This window comes from Talpa europaea (assembly GCF_964194135.1).
Source record: "Talpa europaea genome assembly, chromosome: 2".
In the NCBI taxonomy this organism is placed as follows: Eukaryota; Metazoa; Chordata; class Mammalia; order Eulipotyphla; family Talpidae; genus Talpa; species Talpa europaea.
In genome coordinates this window covers 4305005-4325165 of record NC_140068.1, presented here as the reverse complement: position 1 = coordinate 4325165, position 20161 = coordinate 4305005, and the positions used below count along the sequence as shown (strand labels likewise).

The 20161-nt window shown below is 51.7% G+C and overlaps 1 protein-coding gene across 1 annotated transcript; it reads left to right on the top strand.

Annotated features, from left to right (window-relative positions):
• Positions 1 to 7454: 7454 nt before the first annotated feature.
• On the top strand, positions 7455 to 20097 carry ACAT2 (acetyl-CoA acetyltransferase 2; the record flags this gene model as incomplete). The annotated part of the gene is made up of 9 exons (XM_084228295.1): positions 7455 to 7509; positions 8179 to 8313; positions 10968 to 11149; positions 13113 to 13230; positions 16958 to 17101; positions 18052 to 18174; positions 18699 to 18853; positions 19293 to 19403; positions 19797 to 20097. 9 exons carry the CDS (start codon positions 7455 to 7457, stop codon positions 19965 to 19967), a joined length of 1194 nt encoding a protein of 397 aa, XP_084084421.1. The 3' UTR covers positions 19968 to 20097.
• Between the last annotated feature and the right edge of the window lie 64 nt (positions 20098 to 20161).

Here is a 20161-nt window from a genome sequence, read left to right as displayed (position 1 = left end):
TTGCCTTTTTTGTGGGTGTGTGTGTTTTTGTTTCTCCCCCCCCCCTTTTTTTTTTAATTTTCTTCCTTTGCTTCAATACCTCTGCCACTTTGGGAATTATAACAGTTAATTACTTTGAATGTTGCTAAAAAGACATTTTGAGTAGGGTCAAGTTATTTTTATATGAGTTAATGTGAAGTTGTAAATGGAAATCCTCCTTTCAAGTAGAACACGATGATGTCTGTATAAATCTCCGTGTAGGGCCTGTGCTGTGCAAGGGCATTCTCACTCATGCTGTTGTTATACTTCTGCGCCATTCAGACTTGTTAGAGTAGATGTGAGGCTGTGACTGCCAAGTTTGCCCGGTACAGTAGTTTATCACTAAAAGCTGGACTTGCTGATGGAGTCCTGTAGTAGTTTCAGTGTTAGCTGCAGTTTTTCCCACCATACATCTGTGCATTTTCTCTTTAGGTGACTGAATGTTTAAGAAGTCTGTGTGCATAGTTACTCAGTTTTTATGAACTGTTGAATCCTGTTAATGCAAATTGCTCTGTGACTCCAGTATATCTTACCTGTACTGACCAAACCTAAATAAAGATTTTTATTGTAACTCATGCATTTGTTGGTTTTTGTTGGTGTGTTTAGCATTTGTCATTTATTTTCATTGAATGGCTGAATTTCTGCCTATTCCTCAACATGCCACAAAGGGGAAGAAGTTTCGGTCCATGCATCAGTTTTGATGGTGCACCTGTTTTTTTTTAATCAAGCCTTGTTTTGCACAATGAACTTGGAGTATACTTTTATTTTTTTTTCTCCCTGACCTGTAAAAATAAATATTATAAAATGTTTTTTAAATATGGGAAAGTATAGAAAATAATCACCTACGTATCACTTGACTTATAATTGAAAAGCTGAATTTGTTTTTGTGAAATGATGTGAGGTTGTTGGGTGATTCATTGAAGTAGGATACCTGCACAGTCAGTGATGTTTGAAAAGTGTCCATGGACAGTGAGCATGCCTGCTAATACCAAAGTCTTTGGGGTTTTAGAATGAAGGAGAAAATATTTTTACTGCGTCTATTTTGTGTCTTATTTTAAATATTAAGTATTGAGGTCTATGGTATTGAATGACTTTGGAATCCAGCTTTTCATGTATGTAGTTGAGGTGAAATGTGAATTTGCTGAAAGCACAGTATTTTCTTAGTTTTGATATTACTTGTAATTAAGGAACTGCATGAATGGACTTGGAATACTAAACAGGTACAACTTGAAAACTGTTTTGCCTTTCTGGCATGTGCGTATATCTGACCTGGTGGTGTGTTCAGAATACTCTAGTTCCTGTCTCTGATTAACCATTTGCAGTCTTCAAGTAAATAAATTTGTGATGGTCAAACATTTTGGTGTGTACTAAAATACTAAGTATTCCCTGGGTTTATCAAGTGTTGTGGGCTTTGACTTTGGATTTTGTTAGTGTGTGCCTTTTTAGCACCCCCAATTTATACAAAAGAATTTCTCTTGATGGTGTAGTTGTTGGTGTGTAGTAGTAGATTTTCAGCTGATGATTTTGATTTAACAGGCCTGTTGTGTCATCACCAATTGTAGGTTTCTGTTGACTCTACACTTAAATGGTTCTCTTGGGCAAAGAGAAATGTTGACTTCAATCAGTATTTCTCTTTTCTGGAATTGGGTACTTGCTGTGTTGGGGTGAGTGCAGTAAGAGTTGGTCAGATCATATCCAGAGAGTGGCCTCTGGAGCTAATGGATTTGAGTCCTGGCTTTACCAGCCAGGTATCTGCTTCAGGACTTGTACAAATGGTCTCAGTCTCTGAAGCATCTGGTTCCCTTACGAGAGCATCAAGGGAGTGTGGGAAGCGCTGGGCAGCTGTGGTGAGCCCAGTGGCTGCTCTGGACGTGTTAGCCATTACCACCCTCCAGTGACGGGCCATCTCCCTTGGCCCAAGTACTCCGAAGGCCAATTTTTGTTTGGATAATCTTTGCTGGAAGAGAAAAGATTAGTTTTAGGTAAATAGCTTGTGATGTCTGATGTAAAGGTGGAAAACTGCCAGTGTTTACTGCCCCCGCTAAATGCCTGTTTTCTCTACGAGCACAGACAGAAACATCCTTTAGATGACTCCTGGATACGGACACCCAGCCTGTGACAGCAGCTTCACGCACACAGCCAAAGGTTAGCTTTCAGGGCAGTCCACGTGGATATGGCCCAAGCTCGATAGGGAAGTTTCAGTGTCTCTACCTTAGCGTTATTCCAGAGAGTTGTCCTTAAAAGGTAGCAAAAAAAAAAAAAAAAAAAAATGAAATGCCTTAACATTTTTGGCATCTATTGAGTTTGCATGCCAGAACTGACTGGTATTTTATTTTATTGGCTTTTTCACTGTTACCGCCCCATGATAGACACCTGTTGTCCCTACTTACAGACTCGGAGACGGGCTTCAGGGGGAGCTGCCCTCTAAGGTGCCACTGAAGCTCCATGGGTAATGCCCACCTCAGAGCTGGCAGCCCAACCATATCTTGATTCCAAGAGGCCTGATTCCAAGAGCTCAGGATTGGTGCTGTCGTTCTGCCTCCCACCATCCTCTTGAGCAAGAGGAAGAAATGCCCTTGAGCTGCTGAGGATGCTATCACAATCCCTCTGAGCGGTGCTGGCAAGGATCCCATGAACTGGCAGTGCAACAATGGGTAAAGAAGATTTTAACTACACAGTTTAAGACAGTAGGTAAGAAGGTTTACTTAAGAACAGTCTCTAAGAACTGCAGCCCTTGAAAATGGGCCCTTGAAAATGGTTCCAGTTTGTGGCAAGTGGAAAGGAAACATTTTACAAAGGTCCGGCCTTCCTGGCGAATGTACCAGCTGCCATCTCTTACAAGGTTTAGTGGGTGCCATTGTTGCTAAGATCTTAATGAGAACAATTTTGTAAAAGCGCTTATTGCACAGTGCAGTCAAGTGTTGGTTCCCTTGGCCTCAGCCGGATTCAATGCACTTAACCACTCGGGTGCTGAGATGCTCGGGGCCATCCCGACAGTTCCCTCCCCGGTGTGCTGTGTTTCTCAGCCACAGGCATCGCCTGCCCCTCTGATTGCACTTTCTTGGGGGTTCATTTACTTCCGTCATCTGTAAGAAGTGTTGCCTTTGACGTGCTCCGTCATGGGGGACTTGTGTTAACCCTCATTGTAGGGAACATGGGACTCCAGGTTGGACTCCTGCAACATTGTTTGTGAAACCAGGAACAGGACAGCAGTAGAACAGGACCCTCTTGCAAAGGTGATTTAGTCTAGTAGAGAAGATAAGAAACTAGGGATGATAGTGTGGTCAGCAGAAAGATAAGGCTAGGTAGAAGATGCATCGAAAATAAGAAATAGGAAGGCATCGAAAATAAGAAATAAGAAGACTTCTCAAGGGAGGGATGTCTAAGGGGGTGTTACGTGTGACACAAGGTAGTTACACAACTCGCTGAGCCTCTGTAGAAAAGAAAGGCTGTTTTAGGGTAACAGCCTCAGCCTTGGGGGTTCCCAGGCGTGATCTGAACCATGCCAACAAGGAGACAGGGAAGGCAGACCACGGCACAGCAGTAGGTGGCAGTTGCAGCAGGCAAAGCAACTTCCAAAACCTGCCAGATCACCAAAGCCTATGTCAAGTCCTTAGCGTTCAGTCATGGACTCCGTCCAGATGATCTCAGAGCCACATTTCTAGCCCACGGTTGTGTCCTTGGAGGAGTTCCTGGGAGGGGGAGCCAAGTGGGGCATATTCCATGGGCGGGGCAGGGAGCCTGCATTGACCCAGGGGGTCAAACGGCTGTCCGGTCCTTGGATGACCTCCCTGACAACTGGCAGGTGGATAGAATGAGTTTGGTCCATGTGTCAGATCTGAGGTGTCTACGGGAAATGTGAATGGAGATACTTCGGAGTTGTCAGCACCTAAGTGGTCACTGAGGCCTGGGAGTGACCGGCATCGCCCAGGGTGCCATGCAGAGTGCGAGCCTTGGGGGCTACATTATGGGGCAGGGACAGTAAGTGCACAAAGGAGACTGGGGAGTGGCCAGTGGCCTGAGGGGAAACTGAGAATGTGTAGAGCATGGAGCTAAAGAAAAGGTCCCCATAAATCCCTCGACCTCTCGTGTTGAGGACGACATTGCCGGCAGGAGTCCTGGTGTGTGCTGCTGGACTGGCAGGGGGCACCGCTGGGCTCAGCAGCCTTCTAGCCTCTGTGGCATTCTGACGTAGGAAATGCGGCTGTCCCAGCTCTTCCTTCTCTACCCGCCTCCCCGCCCTTTCTTCAGCTTGTGTTTATTTTCTTGGGTTTATTTGGTCCGTCATTAATGTGGGATCCCAGGGCCTAATAAGCTTTTCGGTTCATCAGGCTCCCCCAGGCTTGCCTGTGACAGAGGCCGCCTGTTCTGTGGTCTCAGGCACTGCACCGCCCGGCCAGAACCCTAGCAGGCTAGGCCGTTTCTCTTTGACTGGTCTGTTAACTTACCCTTCGCCAGGTGGGGCAGAAACCATGGAAGCTCCCCTTGGTATGGATATTCCTTTCTGTGGCAGGATCACAAGTAAAGGTAGGGGAAAGTTTACTTCTCCCTGTCTTTGCAAACATGATATTCTTGTTTTTGCTGGTTTCTTGGAATAAGGATGGTTTGGCCCCATGCAAGGGGCTGGTTCAGTGTAAAGAGGACAGTAAAGCGGTTTTTTCTGTAGTGGCTTTTTTCTTTCTTTTTTTCTTTTTTTAAAGATTTATTTATTTTATAAAAGAACCAGGGTACAGGCCAGATGTACAGTGGCTTTTTTCATCCCATTTTAAAAACAATCCAGTGATGTCAACTTTTCATCTCCTAAACACTTGAAGCCTCAACTTCCGACCAGGAGGTCAGCATGGACATCTCAGGATGCCTTTAGGTGTGTGTAACAGAAGAGCTTCCCAAGTCAAACGGGTTCAAACAACAAGGAAAATCGATCTCACATGCTCACAAGATCAGAGGGTCAGTGGGGTTGGCCACTGGGGTTGGCCAGTGGGGTTGGGGTTGGTTGGGGTTGGCCAGTGGGGTTGGCCCCACGGATGTCCGCGATTTCTTCCTCTGCTCTCCTGTCCTCGTTGTAGGCTTGGCAGTAGCACCTCATCCCCTATATTCAAAAAGTTGTCGCAGCAGTTCCAGACTTCACATCCAGACACCACAATGTCCCATGGGCACAGGGATCCACCTGTCTCCACGCAGTGTAGTGATTGTCTTTCCTGGAGTCACCCGGCAAGCATCCTTCACATTTTGGGGGCTGATTGGGTCACATGTCCATTCTAAAGCTGAAGCAGGAAGTTTCCCAAGTCTGCTGCTTAGGGGAAGTCTTCTTCGAGTCTGCTGCTTGGGGGAGCAGAGAAGTTGCTGGGTGTGCGGCACTGCTAGTACACAGTGGTAGCCATGGCTACCTTGACTCCTTCCCGAACAAGAAAGAATGCTTATGCTGTGATGGATGGGACAGCACGTTTCCTCACACAAATTGTACAAAACCTCCATTTTTACTCTTGGGTGCTCAGCCTTTGGGGAGCAATCCCACTGGGCCCCCGGTGTGACCTGTAAATCTCTCCACCTCCAACTGCCGTCTGATTTCTCTGGGAATTGCCGTAACAAAACCACTGGCCAGGACTAAGCTGACTGTAGGGTAAATGTTTTAATCGGGCTTTTTATGCCACTGGCCTCTGGCTATCACCTATGGCCTTGATCGTGTTGAGGCAGAAAGCACTTGGGAGCATGGGCACCGGGCATGCGTGCCTGATTGTGGAGGCCTGGCGTATGGGTGTGGGCATGTGTAAGTGTGCACGCCTGAGCCTAGAGGCCAGTTATGTAAGGACGGCTACGTGAGGACAAGTGACTACATAAGAGGCAAGACCACGACAGAACACCAGAGAGAGCCCACAGACAGAGAGTCATGTGGGACTGGGGGCTTTTTCACTGCCTGCCTCCCCGCACCCCTTGCCCGGCCAGTGTCTGCCTTCCCTGCACGCCAGTCTCCCTGCCTGATGTGCCTGTGTGTCTGCTTTCCCGAGAGAGTAGTAAAGCCTGAAAAACCCACTGAGGGCTCCTGGACTCCCCTTATCCAGCCGCCTGAATCCATAGTGAACCTGCCCTATGCTTGCTGGCACCGACTGACGTATTTGGAGTAAAACGAATGTTGGGAATCAATCACCGTAAGAGGGTTCATGGGAAGAGCTAAGAGTGTACAGTCCACTCTAAACAGCCACGAAGTGCCAGCCATCCAAATTCCCCACCCAAGTGTTTACCCGCAGCCCAAACACACCCCGCGGCATGGACAATGCGCCGTGTCTCCGCGTTACTTATTTGAACGTTTCTAAGTCCCTACCCGTGGGTGACTTACTCCACCCCTTTGGGGACCGCGAAAGCTTTTGGATGATAATCATGAAGATTCCCCTACATCGGATGAGCATGTAGTCCTCTGTGTCAGAACACCCGACCGCGGCAGGCTCGGGGGAGACCAGACAAAACAAGACCTCTCTGCAGAGGAGACCAGGCCGGGCAGACACCTGGGAGCAGCAGCTGGGAAGGGACGGGCAGGTGTTGCGGGGCCTCAAGGGCGCTGAAAGATCTGGAACGTCGCCCGACAGCCACAGACTTTGAAAATGGCTTTAAAGATGAGCGTGACCCGCCTGGTTATTCCACGCTCCTCTCCTCGCACGCGCGCAACTGTCCAGGAAGGGGAATCCTGGAGTGTGGAGCCGCCCCCACGCCCGCCCGGACCCGCCCCCCGCGGCGCCGGGGGCACCTCCTGGGGGCCCGGGCAGAGCCCACGACGCCCCGCGTGCGCGCCAGCGCCTGCCCACGCCGAGAGCAGCGACAAACGGCCCCAAAAGACGCGGGCAAAGGACCCCGAGAGTCTCTTCTCGACGAGGCCGTCCGGGGCGGCGGGCGCGCGGGTGCTCACCGCCCTCGAGGCCGAGCAGGCGGGCGCGGGGGCAGCGGCGGGGGCGCCGGCGGGAGCCCCAGGGGTCCCCAAGCGGCCGGGGCCGCCGGCGCCGAGCCCAGAGCCCCGGGGGGCGCCGGTCCGGCCCCGCCGCGCAGGGGCGTCCCCGCCGGGCCGGGGCGGGCTCCGGGGCGCGCCTCTCCCCGACGCCCGAGGTCCTAAATTCAAAAATGCCAGGAAACCCTCCGAGGCCCCGGACGCCCCCGCCCAGACCCGCCTCAGCTCCGCGGGGCTCGGCGGGGGCGCTGGGGGGGGCGCGGGCGCGGCGCGTGGGCGTCGTGCCGACGTGGGCGCGCGCGGGGCGGGGCGTGGAGCCTGCGGCCCGGCCCCGCCCCCGCCCCCGCCGCCGGCCTGCCCGCGCCTGCGCAGCCGGGCCGCTGAGGCCGTGGGCGGGGCGGCGGCGGCTCCGCCCCCCGCGCCCTTAAGCCCAGGCCGGCCGGGCTTCGCCTCACTCTCCCGGGAGCCAGCCGCGGTAGGGCAGGCGTGGCCGCGCGGCAGGATGAGCGCCCGTTCGGACCCTGTGGTTATCGTCTCGGCGGCGCGGACCGTCATCGGTGAGTGGCCGGCGCCCGCTGCGGGGCTCGAGCCGCGGGCCGGGCCCCCCCGCGGGGACCCCGGGGCCCCGGCGCGTCGCACCTCCCGGGTCGGCGCGGCAGATCCGCCCCCTGCTCGCCCGGTGAGGCCCTTCCGATTCGCGCGCTCTGATTGGCTCCCCGGGTAGAGCCACCGCGCTGTCCGGCTCTCCCATAGGCTGGCGGGGAGAGGCGCTCTCTCGCGAGGCCTCTGATTGGCCAGCTCCGGGAGCAGCCTCCTCGGCCGGGCGGCGCCGCGGTGGTCTGAGCGGGCGCCGGGGGTCGCGGCGCGCTGACGAGCGTCGGGCGCGTCCCCTCGCGCCCCGGGCTGCCTTCTTCCGGGCGCGGGGCCGCGCGGGGCCGGGCGGGGCCGGGCGGGGCCGGGCGGGGCCGGGCGGGGCCGGGCGGGGCGGGCCCCTTTTGTGAGGGACGCGTGGCGCCCCGCGCTCGGGAATGAATGAGGAGGTTTCCCGCGGGGCCGCGGCCACCGGGGGTTCTGGGGCCGCCGCCTGCCCGGCCCCGCGGCGGAGAGCGGGGACCCCGGGCCCAGGCGAGCGGCGACGCGGCCTGCGAGGGCGCACCCCGGCCCGCGCTCCCCGCCCCCTTTCGGGGGCGCCCCCCTCACCGCCCTCGGGGTCCCCTCTCTCCTAGGCTCCTTTAACGGCGCCTTGTCCACCGTTCCTGCCCACGACCTGGGCTCCGCCGTCATCAGAGAGGTCCTGAAGCGGGCGGCCGTGGCTCCCGAGGAGGTGTCGGAGGTCATCCTGGGGCACGTCTTGGCAGCAGGTAACCGCCCGCCGGCACTCGCCCAGGGCGGCTTGTGGGGAGGCTCACCTGCTCCCCGCGCTCGGCTGGCGGAAACTGCGGCTGTGCCTCCGCGCCTGCCCGCGGGGCGCCCTGCACCGGAGGCCAGCCTACGCCCCAGCCCGGCCAGGCGGCAGCCCAGCCGCCGGCCTCCGCTGCTTTTGTCTGTCAAGCAGCGCCAGCCTGAAGCGGCCGGAGCGCCTGGCCTCTTTCCGCCTCCAGAGTGTCACACATTCAATAAAAATGCAGGGAACTGGGTACGGCTGCAGCGTGGAGCAGGTACCTGCACCGCAGGGGTGTCCTGCCCCACCCCCCCACCCCCCAGGCCTGGCTTTCTCTCCTGGGGGAGAGGCTCACTGTCCTGGGGAGCTCTGAATCTGGAGAGCACTGATTTCCCAGGATCTATAGATCCGCCCTCCGCTGACATGTCCCCAGCAGCTGGTTATGGACCGGTGTCCTGCTCACTCAGTGCCATCCATTCTGATAGTTTGTAGTGACCATTTGCAAGGTCCCTTTGCTTACAACCAGCTTTTGTTCTTACTTGGCCCATTTTTCTGTGTATTTACCTTCTAGGTCTTCCTGACTCCCTTTTCTCCGCTTGCTCTTAAGGGCCCTGCACGTGAGAGTAATGCCCACCTCTGCCCTTGGCTCTCCACTGAGCCTCCCACTGGCCCCTCTCTCTCCACTCCAGACCCGTGGCCCACACTTATTCATCATAGGGGACCCCACTCCTGGTTTCTCTGTTCTCCATGACTCTTTTCTGTAGTATCTTTACAAAATATAATAAAAATATTAGCTGTGTTTAGTGAGGGCCTCCTGAGGACTGGGCCTTCAGAGCACTGTTCTGGGTGCTTTCCTGTCACCACTTCATTTACTTCTCCCTGCCAGTCTAGTAGATTCTTTCACCTCCATTTTACAGATAAGTAAGTGGGAACCTGAGAGGCGAAGTAACTTACTTAGGCAGGCTGGCACCTGACCGCACATCTGCCCTACTCCTTAAGCCTCTACAGTCATGCAACAAATATTAACTGAGCACCTGCTATCTACCACCAGGCACTCAGTCTCCAGCCTAATCCCAGATTAATAACATGGCGGTGAATATAATCTCTAAGTTTCAGTCACTGACCCACCAGTTTTCCCCCACAGACTCACCAAGCAAATGCGAGCATGATCTCTGCTGGCCCTTGATGACAGATGGTGGTGGCTGAGACTGCTTGACACTTTCAACTCCACCCTCTCTGTGGTGGGTTTCTTCCCATTCACTAAGGGAAGTCCCCAAAGTTGAGTTATAGAAGGTATCTGTCATCCTGATTTTGTACAGACCTCATTGTGTAAGCAGCTGATCATGGTAAGGAAAGAAATGCTTCTTAACGGAGGTTTTCTTCCTCCAGTCACCTCTTCCCAGCTGCCTTAAACTGGGCTCACAGAAGCAAATAGCCTTAGGAACAGCAGGAATTTCGGGGCTGTGTTTATAGGGACGCTTAAGTGTATACTTATTCAAGCCCTGTCAGGAGGTCAAGAATAGTTCCTTTAGTCTTTAAACATTTTAATTCTTTTATTCTAATGCAACATACACTCAGAAAAGTCCACCTAAGTGCACAAGGAATGACCACAAAAGAAACACACCAACTCAGACAAAAACTCCCTCCTAGTCCCTAGGTACATGTCCCCTCCCAATAACTACTTCCTCCTTGCTCTCCAAAGGTGCTACAACTTTATTTATTTATTTATTTATTTTTAAAAGATTTATTTATTTATGCATACAAGAGCTGGGGTACAGGCCAGAGGTGTGGGGGGTGAGAGGATTCACCAGGGACAGAGTGGGGAACAGAACAGGCAGACTGACCAAAGTACAGTGCTGAGGGGAGCAGCAGGCGAGTCAGGAGAGGTCTGCTGTGCCATGTGGGTTTCTCCCTGGCCAGCGGGGGGATTGAACTTGTGCTGCAGAGGCTGCAGGCTGCTTCATATGTTGCGTCTTAACCCCTTGTGCCACCAGGGAGGCCCCAACTTTATTTTTTTTAAAGACTTATTTATGCATACAAGAGCTGGGGTGTAGGCCAAAAGTGCAGCGGGGTGAAAGGATTCACCAGAGATCAAGTGGGAAGTAGGTGGATTTACTGAAATACACTGCTGAGGGTAGCAACAGTTGAGACTGGAGAGGTCTGCTGCACCATATGTGGGTCAGCTTCCTGGTTGGAGATCGAACACAGGCTGAGGGGGTGCACAGCGCTGAGATTTAACCCTTAGGCCACCAGGGAGGCCCTATACATGTTTATTGATAAACAATTGTTAACATGTGAACACTATTAGAATTTGCCATCTGTATCTGCTCCATTATGGCCGCCATCATAAGTCTAGTTTCTATGCATGGAAGAACAGGTCCTTCATGAGGTCTTGGTGATTCTCTGGGGAACAAAGCTGCTACCCATAAAATGCAGAGCAGCAGGAACTGACTTCCACATGAGACTTAGCCTTGGTGTAGTGTGTGCACAACTCTCTGGCCTCTGCTGGGAGCCGGGCTTGGCTCTCAGAAGTGGCCAGAGACCCAGTTGGCAATCTCTTGATTTTGCATCAACTGTCATGCAGAACTTTTCTTTCTCCTTGATTGCTTAGACACATCTGTGTTCCTCTTCCAGGTTGTGGGCAGAACCCTGCTCGCCAGGCCAGTATGGGTGCAGGAATCCCTTACTCTGTTCCAGCATGGAGCTGCCAAATGGTCTGTGGGTCAGGCCTGAAAGCCGTGTGCCTAGCAGCACAGTCTATAGGGATGGGTGACTCGAGCATCGTGGTGGCCGGCGGCATGGAAAGCATGAGCAAGGTGAGGCCGCTGAGGGCATGCAGGGGCTCTGAATGATAGGCCTATATCGCCTTAGAGCAGAGTGAATACCCAAGCTGGACTCAACGGTAAATAAATAAGCCAAAGGTGGATTTAACCTTCCTGAATGTAGATTATCCTATACATTTGGTGGGAAGCCCGGGTGGAAGGAAAATGCTATCAACCAGTATGATTGGAAAGTAATATATTTCTTCTAAATTATAACAAAGCAAAAATATTTACTGAAATAAATCTGTGAATTAGTCAGTTACTATCTATCCCTCACCTATTTTTCATCATGAGGAAAGGTTGAAAAGGGATGTTGCCTTCCTGCCATTGACTAGGAGCACGTGGGGAGCAGTTTGTTGTCCTTTTGGGGGGGGAATAGAATTTGGGCAAGGTGGCTGGAAGGTGGCCCAATCGCCACTAGGTCTGCCAGGTGGAATTTGTTGTACCGGGTTCCATTGTTCACATCGGCACAGCAGGCCCCCGCCCCGACCTCCCTCCCAACCCTCTTCCTCAGGCAGCTCCAGTCCTGACCTGGTGCTTCCCTGGGCAGGGGCTGCTCAGCCCAGCCATTTTGGAGGTTCCGGAGGAGACGGGCTGGAAGTAGCACACACAATCAGAGTGGTTTCCCTCACAAACACCAGTGCCTGCGTCGTCTCCACGAGGCGCGCACATCCCTGGTCTTGAGAGGATAGGTGGTCTCGTTCCCACTTACAAGTAAGGGAACTGAGGCTGAGTCTGGATTCAAACAGACCACCTGACTCCCTCGCTGTCATTCTGTTATAGCGGCTAGTTCCTGAGCATTAAAAACACCCAGTTCCCAGAACCCCACCCCCCCATCACTTAATTAGGCAACCTGATTGTTCTTGCTGTAGGCACTGTGAAGGTAAGTGGTACTCTGGCTTCTACCCCGCTGGCCTCTGGCTATCACCTATGGCCTTGAATGCAAGAGGCACTAAGGAGCGTGGGCTGTGATTGTTGACGCCTGGAGTGTGGTGTGGACATGCGTGAGTGTGCACACCCGAGCCAGGAGGCTGAGGCTGTCTGAGGCATCACTCAGATCACTACAGGGGAGAACGGCTGCAATAAGATGAGTGACTGCATAGAGACAGGGCCCCGAGGTGGTGCCAGACAGAGCCCAAAGAGAAAAGCGTGCAGATTGGCCAGGGGCTGGGAGGCCTGCCAGCCTCCTGGCCCCCCTGCCTTACCAGCTCTTGGACTTGACCCCTAGCAATTGGCGTAGAAAGAGCATTAACGCCTGGAAAAAGCCACTGAGAGCTGCAGGACTCTCCTTTATCTGTCTGCCCCGAGCCTACTGCCCCTACAGTTTCCCGTGAGAAGAAATGCTCGTTAAAAAAGATAAGTAGCACAGGGCCTCCTCTGGCAGTTGAGTGCAGCGCTGTGGAGCTGTCCACAGCCTCTGCAGTGCGGGTTTGATCCTGGCCGGCTGGTGAGGGTCCCACCTGGCGCCGCAGACCTCTCCTGTCTCGCCCGCTGCTCCCCTCAGCAGTGTATTTTGTCAGTCTGCCTGTTCTGTTCTCCGCTCTGTCTCTGGTGAATCCTCTCACCCTCCTGTGAATCTGGCCTGTACCCCGGTTCTTGTATAAATAAATCTTAAACAAAAAAAAGATAAGTAGTACATTGTCAGCCCTGCCTCGGCCTGCATGTGAGCTTTTCGCTGAACAGACAGCTAGCTGTTTCTTCAGGGAAAGAATAATGAGGGAATGGGACGGGAGGGTAGGAGTGATGGGAATGAGATGTGTGGGTGGGACAGTCATGGGGTCCCAAAAGTGCGCAGGGTGGAGTAGTCCGATGCTTCCGGGGGGCCTCAGGCACTCTGTGAGAAGGATGGCCTGGAGCTGGGGGGAAGGGGAACTCTGAGGACCCCCTCGGTGCTCAGTGTGAGCCTAACAAGAGGACGAGTGACAGCCAGGCCAACCCCATTTGCACTTGTTTCCAGGCGCCTCACTTGGCCCACCTGAGAGCCGGAGTCAGGATGGGGGAAACGCCACTGAGCGACAGTATCCTCCGGGATGGCCTGACGGATGCTTTTCACGGCTACCACATGGGCATCACAGGTGAGGCAGCAGAAAGCAGCTTCCTGGGGAGTGGCCAAGAAAGATCAGGCCATGGACTGCGCTGGTGCTTTCCTCTTCAAGGGCCAGGGAGCATGTCCTGGTCGTTCTGTATCCTGGTGACTGACATAGTTCCTCTTTGAAAGTGGAGGAGTGAGGAGGAAATAGCCCTTTCCTTGACTTTCAGGGAATGTTAGGGGTAGGAGGTACCTCAGGGTTTTTTTTTTTTTGGATCAATCTCTCATTCACCACATGTGCCCCTCAAATAGTGGTTCCGGTAAAGGCAATATCAGAGATAGACTTCTACTTTGGGTCCAGCTGTTCCTTGCACTGACCAAGCACGTCTTCATTAGTCCTCCATCTAGAAGGTTCCTATGCAGTGCAACTGGAAGGTCAGAATTACTCATGTCTTTACTACATAATATGCAGAACTTAAGAACAGAAGGGACATTTAATTTTTTTAATAAGTGAAAAAGCCCAGTTTAAATCATAACATGTTTACCTCCTGGATACCTGGCAGAGACCCAGTGTGAGCAACTCATCTGTGTGGCTTCAGTTGCCATTTTAAATATCTTCTCTAGGGCAGAAAGACTTTAATGGGGAGAGAGGCAGGCCCATTAGGGAGGTACCTGAGGAGGTGCAGTGGATGGAGGTGAGCAGTCTGGGACCTGCCTTCATGAGAAGAGGCAGAGTTTGGGTCTCCCTGTGGGCACCTTACTTAGACAAGTTTATATATAAGTATCTTTTCTCAAATGCAGTTTCCACCCAGCCTTTGGAGCCCTTCCGATGAAATCCTCTTGCCAAAAAAAAAAAAAAAAAAAACCCAAAAACAACTGTTCTGGGACGCAAATACTTGCTCCTCTGTGTCTTTGGAACCACTCAAGAAGTCCCACAATTCCAAAGTTGAGTTGTTCAGTTATTTCATAGAACCATTCCCTCTGTCCATACAGTTCAGTGGTTGTGTCGGGTTGCAGGAGGCAGTCCTGCGGGCAGGAGGGGACATCTCATGTTAGTGCAGCAACCCCGGAGTTGTTCAGCACCTTCCAGTAAGAGCATCAATCATACCAGAAAGGTTGGGGTAGAGAGCAGGGGCTGTTGGAACCTAAGAGTAAACGCGAAAGCTATAAAACTAGAAGACTACCTAAGAAATAACTTCCAGACCTGGGAGTACGTAGACAAGACAGAGCAAGCAGTAACCTTAAACAAAAAAATGTGCTAAAATGGACTTATTAAAAATTAAGGCTTTGCTTATCTTTAAAGGTATTGCTTAGAGGGCCTCCCCGGTGGCGCAGCGGTTGAGCGCTGGGTTGCGAAACTGCGCGCGGCCTCTGCGGCGCCGGTTCGATCCCCGGCTGCTCCCCGGCCACCAGAGGAGGGTCCCACATGGCGTGCAGACCTCTCCTGCCGCCCGCTGCTCCCCTCAGCAGTGTCCTTCGGTCCTTCTGCCTGCTCTGCTCCCCGCTCTGGCTCTGGTGAATTCTCTCACCCTCCCGCGCTTCTGACTGTACCCAGTGCATGTATAAACAAAACAAACAAACAAACCAGCAAACAAATAAATAAAGCATGCCTCTATAAAAAAAAAAAAAAAAAAAAAAAAGTATTGCTTAGAAAATGATTAAACGGGACTGGGAGGAAATAGTCCAGTCATGTATTTGACAAAGGGCTTGTGTCTAGAACGTGGAAAGGCCTCCTCTAACAATAATGAGAAGACAAACAGCCCACTGAGAAATGTGCTAGAGATTTGGAGAGAGATTTCACAAAGGGGAGATACAAGAATGGCCAGTGAGCACGTGAGAGGTGCTCCACACTGCTTGCAGGGGAAATGTAAACCAAATTCACGCTAAGATAAATCGTGTGCCCACTAGAGTGATCAAAATCAGAATCACTGAAGCCACTATATGAGGCCAGGGTGCGGCTCAGCCGGGATGCCCATGTTCACTGCAGGTGAGTGCATACAGCGGTGCGACTGCTTTGGCAGTTTCTTTACCCAAAAGAAATGAAAACATTGACTAAAGCTTTGCACAAGCATGTTCACAGCAGCTTTATTCACTCAGCACCTGGAGAGGGCTCAGGGGCGCAGGGAGCAAATAGTGGGCTCTTCCAGCTCTGTCCAGGGGTGACAGGAGCAAACAGGATGGCTTGGCACAGGGAGGGCTGCTGCCACATGGAGCCATGCAGAAGGTGCCAGCTGCAGCTGGTCCGGGCAGGTGGTCAGCACGCCCTTTCCTCCACAGTGGAGCTGCCCGAAGTGGCGCGGCTGTTAGATGTGTGGGATGCTGGGTTGCACGCATTCATCAAAGCTCGTTGAGTTAGACACTTAGTATTTTTGTATTTAAAAGTTTTACCTACAAGGACAAAGAACTGTGAGCACACAGGGAGCCTGGTTGCCAGGCTCGCCCTTCCCAGTGGTGTAGACAGGTTCTGGGGACATGGCTGGGCGGGGAAGCCGAAGCTTGTGTGGGAGGTGGTGTGAGCGTCTGGTGTGACCAGGAGTGCATGCACACGCAGCTGTGGCTTGTGGGTGGACCTCCCTAGTGAACAGGCCTGAAGACTGACACACTGGAGCAGCGAGCTGCCCTGACAGCTGGGCTTTTGTGTCTGGATGCCTTTCTCCACTGAGTGCCCCAGGCTCCCTTCCAGAAGCAGCTCATCCCAGGGCGGGGGCCAAAGTGCCAAGAGCACAGGGGTGCAGGGGAGGCCAGGTGAAGGGCGCCCACCTCTCAAATCTGGAGCGATTTGAACATTATCAGCGTGATCATATAATGATGGGGCTGCAATTTAGCAAACAAAATAAAAATGTGGGTCTATACAGATGTCAGCACATGCAGATGTGAGTACATGGGGAGTGAAGCAGCATTTCTGTCCAGTGCCAGGTAATACCTGCTGGAGGCATATATTCAGTGACATACCACCACCGTTCTGATCCAATGCCTTTTGCCATAATTTTAATCTAATTTGAAACAGACAAATCAACTTGGCAGAAGAACTGACCCAGACTCTTAGAAATATCAAGGTTGAGAGATACAGGGTGGGCCTCCCTAGTGGCACAAGGGATTGGGACATAGCCTATGAAGCGGTCCGTGGCCACTGCAGCAGGAGTTTGATCCCTGGCCAGGAAGCGGCCCACATGGCGCAGCAGACCTCTTCTGTCTCCCCGCAGCTCCCCTCAGCGGTGTATTTCAGTCAATTTGCCTGTTCTGTTCCCCACTCTGTCTCTGGTGAATCCTCTCATCCCCTGCACCTCTGGCCTGCACCCCAGTTCTTGTATGCATAAATAATTCTTAAAAAAAAAAAAAAAGAGACACAGGGAAATGCAGTCCAGGATCCAGGCCTGAGCAAACAAGCTGGGCCTTGTTGGGACAGTGGGTGGCAATTTGAATGTGGACCAAGAATTACAGTGTTGTGCCAGTGTTAAACTCCCTGACACTGACAGCGGTAGTTTGTAAGTTATGTAAGAAAATAGCCTGGTTTTGAGGAGAACATACACTGAAATTAAAATTTAGGGATAAAGAGGCATGATATCTATAACTTTTCTCCCAAGGGGTTCAGAAAAATAACAAATGCAGCAAAAACCAAATAATTGGCGAATCTGCATGAAAGAAGACGTGTGTAGGAAGACAGGCTGATGAGTCTCGCGGCGGTTCCTGTGTTCTTAAACGTGAAAAACTCGAGCAACCGAAGGCCTGTTTCTGAATATGCTTGTTTTTTCCTTTATTATTTTTATTCACAGCTGAAAATGTAGCCAAAAAGTGGCAAGTGAGCAGAGAAGATCAGGACCAGCTTGCGGTTCTGTCCCAGAACAGGACAGAGAGTGCACAGAAAGCAGGCCATTTTGACAAAGAGATTGTGCCAGTCCTCGTATCTTCTAGAAAAGGTGAGAATATAAACGGTTTAGACGGCAGTGTGACTATTTAAAGGTAAGAGCAATACCGAAAGAGTAATACATGGGAATGTTTACAAATTGTGTCTTAGTTCAGGTCCCAAAGAAAAGCTGTGGGTATGGGGTGAGGAAATGTTAATGGGGTGAGGAGACTTGGGAAGCTGTCAGCTTCCAGACACCTAGGAGCCAGATTGCTCCACAACCCCCCCCCCCCCCCACAAGCTGTGTAGATTCAGCAGGTTTCCTGAGAAACTGGATGGGTGGCTCCTGGTGGCCGAGGCTGGAGCGGGTGCTGCCCCTATAGGGCCCACCTCAGACCTGATACGGCAACACTCATACATTGGGGCGGATTTCTGCGTCACTTTGTCGTCATCTAATATGGAATGCTCCGGTCAGGTTCCATTGCTGATAGGTGACGTCGATTCTCCGGCCCTTGAGTGGCTTTGACACTCCCCAGCCCAGTCTGCTGCAGATCTGTGGCCCTAAACCACCGCACCCTTTTGGACAGAGCTCCCAGAACTGCTGCAACTCAGAAAGGAGCTGGAAAACATGGAAAATGTCTCCTGACGACAATCCTCATAAAGTGTTTTAACACTCAGTGATTCTTGTTAGTACATATTTGGCTGCTATTGGAATTGAAAGTAGTTGTTTTTTTTTCCTTAAAGATTGATTTATGATACAAGATCTGGGGTACAGGCCAGAGATGCGGGGGTGGGGGGTGAGAGGATTCACCTTAGACACAGTGGGGAACAGAACAGGCAGACTGACTGAAATACACTGCTGAGGGGAGCAGAGGGCGAGTCAGGAGAGGTCTGCTGCGCGTTGGGGGCAGCTCCCTGGCCAGGGATTGAACTCATGCTGCAGTGGCTGCTGACAGATTGACGGTGCTGAGACTTAATCTCTTGTGTCCCCAGGGAAGCCCCATTGACTGTTTCTTTTTGCAGGTCCTATTGAAGTTAAAACAGATGAGTTTCCTCGACATGGGAGCACCCTAGAGGCCATGTGTAAGCTCAAACCTTACTTCCTTACGGATGGAACCGGCACAGTGACCCCCGCCAATGCTTCAGGTGGGTTTTCTGAAGGGCCAGTGGGGGAGACCATCTTCAGCGGCCTACTGAGTTACCCGTTTCTGTCTCCTCTCCTGAGCTAGACACAAATGTTCTACAACCTCAGTTGCTTTAGGGGAAAATTATAGCTTCCCTTTATTTCATTATCACTTATTTGTCCATATTCTTTTGTTGACTTAAGCTGTACTGAAACATGATATCCCCCGTCCTAACAGGACATAAAGATGAAAATAGGGAGCCCTTTTCCACAATCAGAAGTCCCCAATATCTCCTGAGATCTAGGCTTTTTCTGTTTCCTTTCATTGATCTCTGCTCCCCAGTTGCTTTCATATTCCCACACCTTCTGCAGGAATGCTCTGTTGGTGGTGTTCCAGTGATGAACTTGCTACTTACAGAACTACACTCTGCGAGTGGCTTTGCCATTGTGCTGATAATTTACCACAGGCCTTTAGGTGTTAAGGACACAAGGCATAGAACGCAAGTTAACGAGCATCTTTAGAAATCAAGATGTCCCTATTTTATAGGAATAAATGATGGTGCTGCAGCTGTGGTTCTCATGAAGAAGTCAGCAGCTGTCAGTCGCGGGCTTACGCCTCTGGCACAGATAGTTTCCTGGTCACAAGTAGGCGTGGAGCCTTCCATCATGGGCACAGGACCAATCCCAGCAATAAAGCAAGCTGTGAGTTTAATTCTGAATCATAGTACTTTGATAGAAACTGGGGTCAGGCCAATAACCTTAATTCGATATTGGTTTCTGCTCCTTGGGATACCTCTGTTCTGGTTGCCCTCCCACCCCTTGGAAATGGAGCGTTTCCACCTGTTCCCTTTTCCCGGTAGTCTTAAATGAGCTTCATTTATGCTGGACAACCTCGTCTCCCTTCTCAGAGCAGCAAAGCTCACTGGGATCACCCATTGAGGGGATTCATTCTACTTATTGCCTCACTCCGATCTATGGGATTTATCCTTGACCTTTTAGAATTGTCACCAAGGTGAGACCTGTGCCACCACAAACACTGGACACCCGGGGTCCAATTGGAAGGCATCCTTCCCCATCACACCCCGCATCCTGCTTGTGTCCACGAGCTTGGGTTCTTAAGCCTCTTCCTTTCATCTTCTAGGTTGCGAAAGCAGGTTGGTCACTGGAGGAAATTGATGTGTTTGAGATCAATGAAGCCTTCGCAGCACTCTCTGTGGCAATAGCTAAAGAGCTTGGATTAAACCCAGAAAAGGTAAAGAGGCATCAGGTCACCCTGAGAGCTTCCAGTAACTGTCTAAATGAGGCTAAAACTGTAAACAGCGAAATGTGTGTAGCTAGCTTACGTGCCCAGGCACCCGCCATGTAGAGCAGATGCAAAGCAGGCTCACGGGGACTGGGCAGCTCACATAGTTGCTTCCCAAGGCAAAGCACCTCTGATGCATTCATTCACGTCAGATGTGAACAGGGCATATTTTAGTTCACCTAAATAAAGTAATAAAAGAAGGTAGTCAGGGCAGATGGCAGGTAGAATTAGTGCATAAGCAGTTAAACTTGAAAGGGTAAGTTTATTGGCATATTAAGGAGAAAGACCGCGGATCTTAGCCGTCTGTCCACATGGCAGTTAACAGAACCCTCTTCCCCTTAGGTCAACGTGCAAGGAGGGGCAATCGCCTTGGGCCATCCTCTCGGGGCGTCTGGCTGTCGGATTCTCGTCACCTTGCTGCACACCATGGAGCGAATGGGTGGACATCGCGGTGTGGCTGCCCTATGCATTGGGGGTGGCATGGGGATAGCCATGTGTGTGCAGAGAGGATGAGACTGTGTAACAATGAGCTAAACTTGGGATGCGGGGAAAGCAAAAAACCTGAACTAAACTTTAACCTCATTTCCTTTTATACCAGTTAGGCACTAAGCTGTACTATGTGAAATCAGAGGACCAAAGTGAGGCAGGGAGCCATCAGGAACCAAGGTGTGCCAGGTGGTGTACTTTAATGGGTAACACTCAAGGGC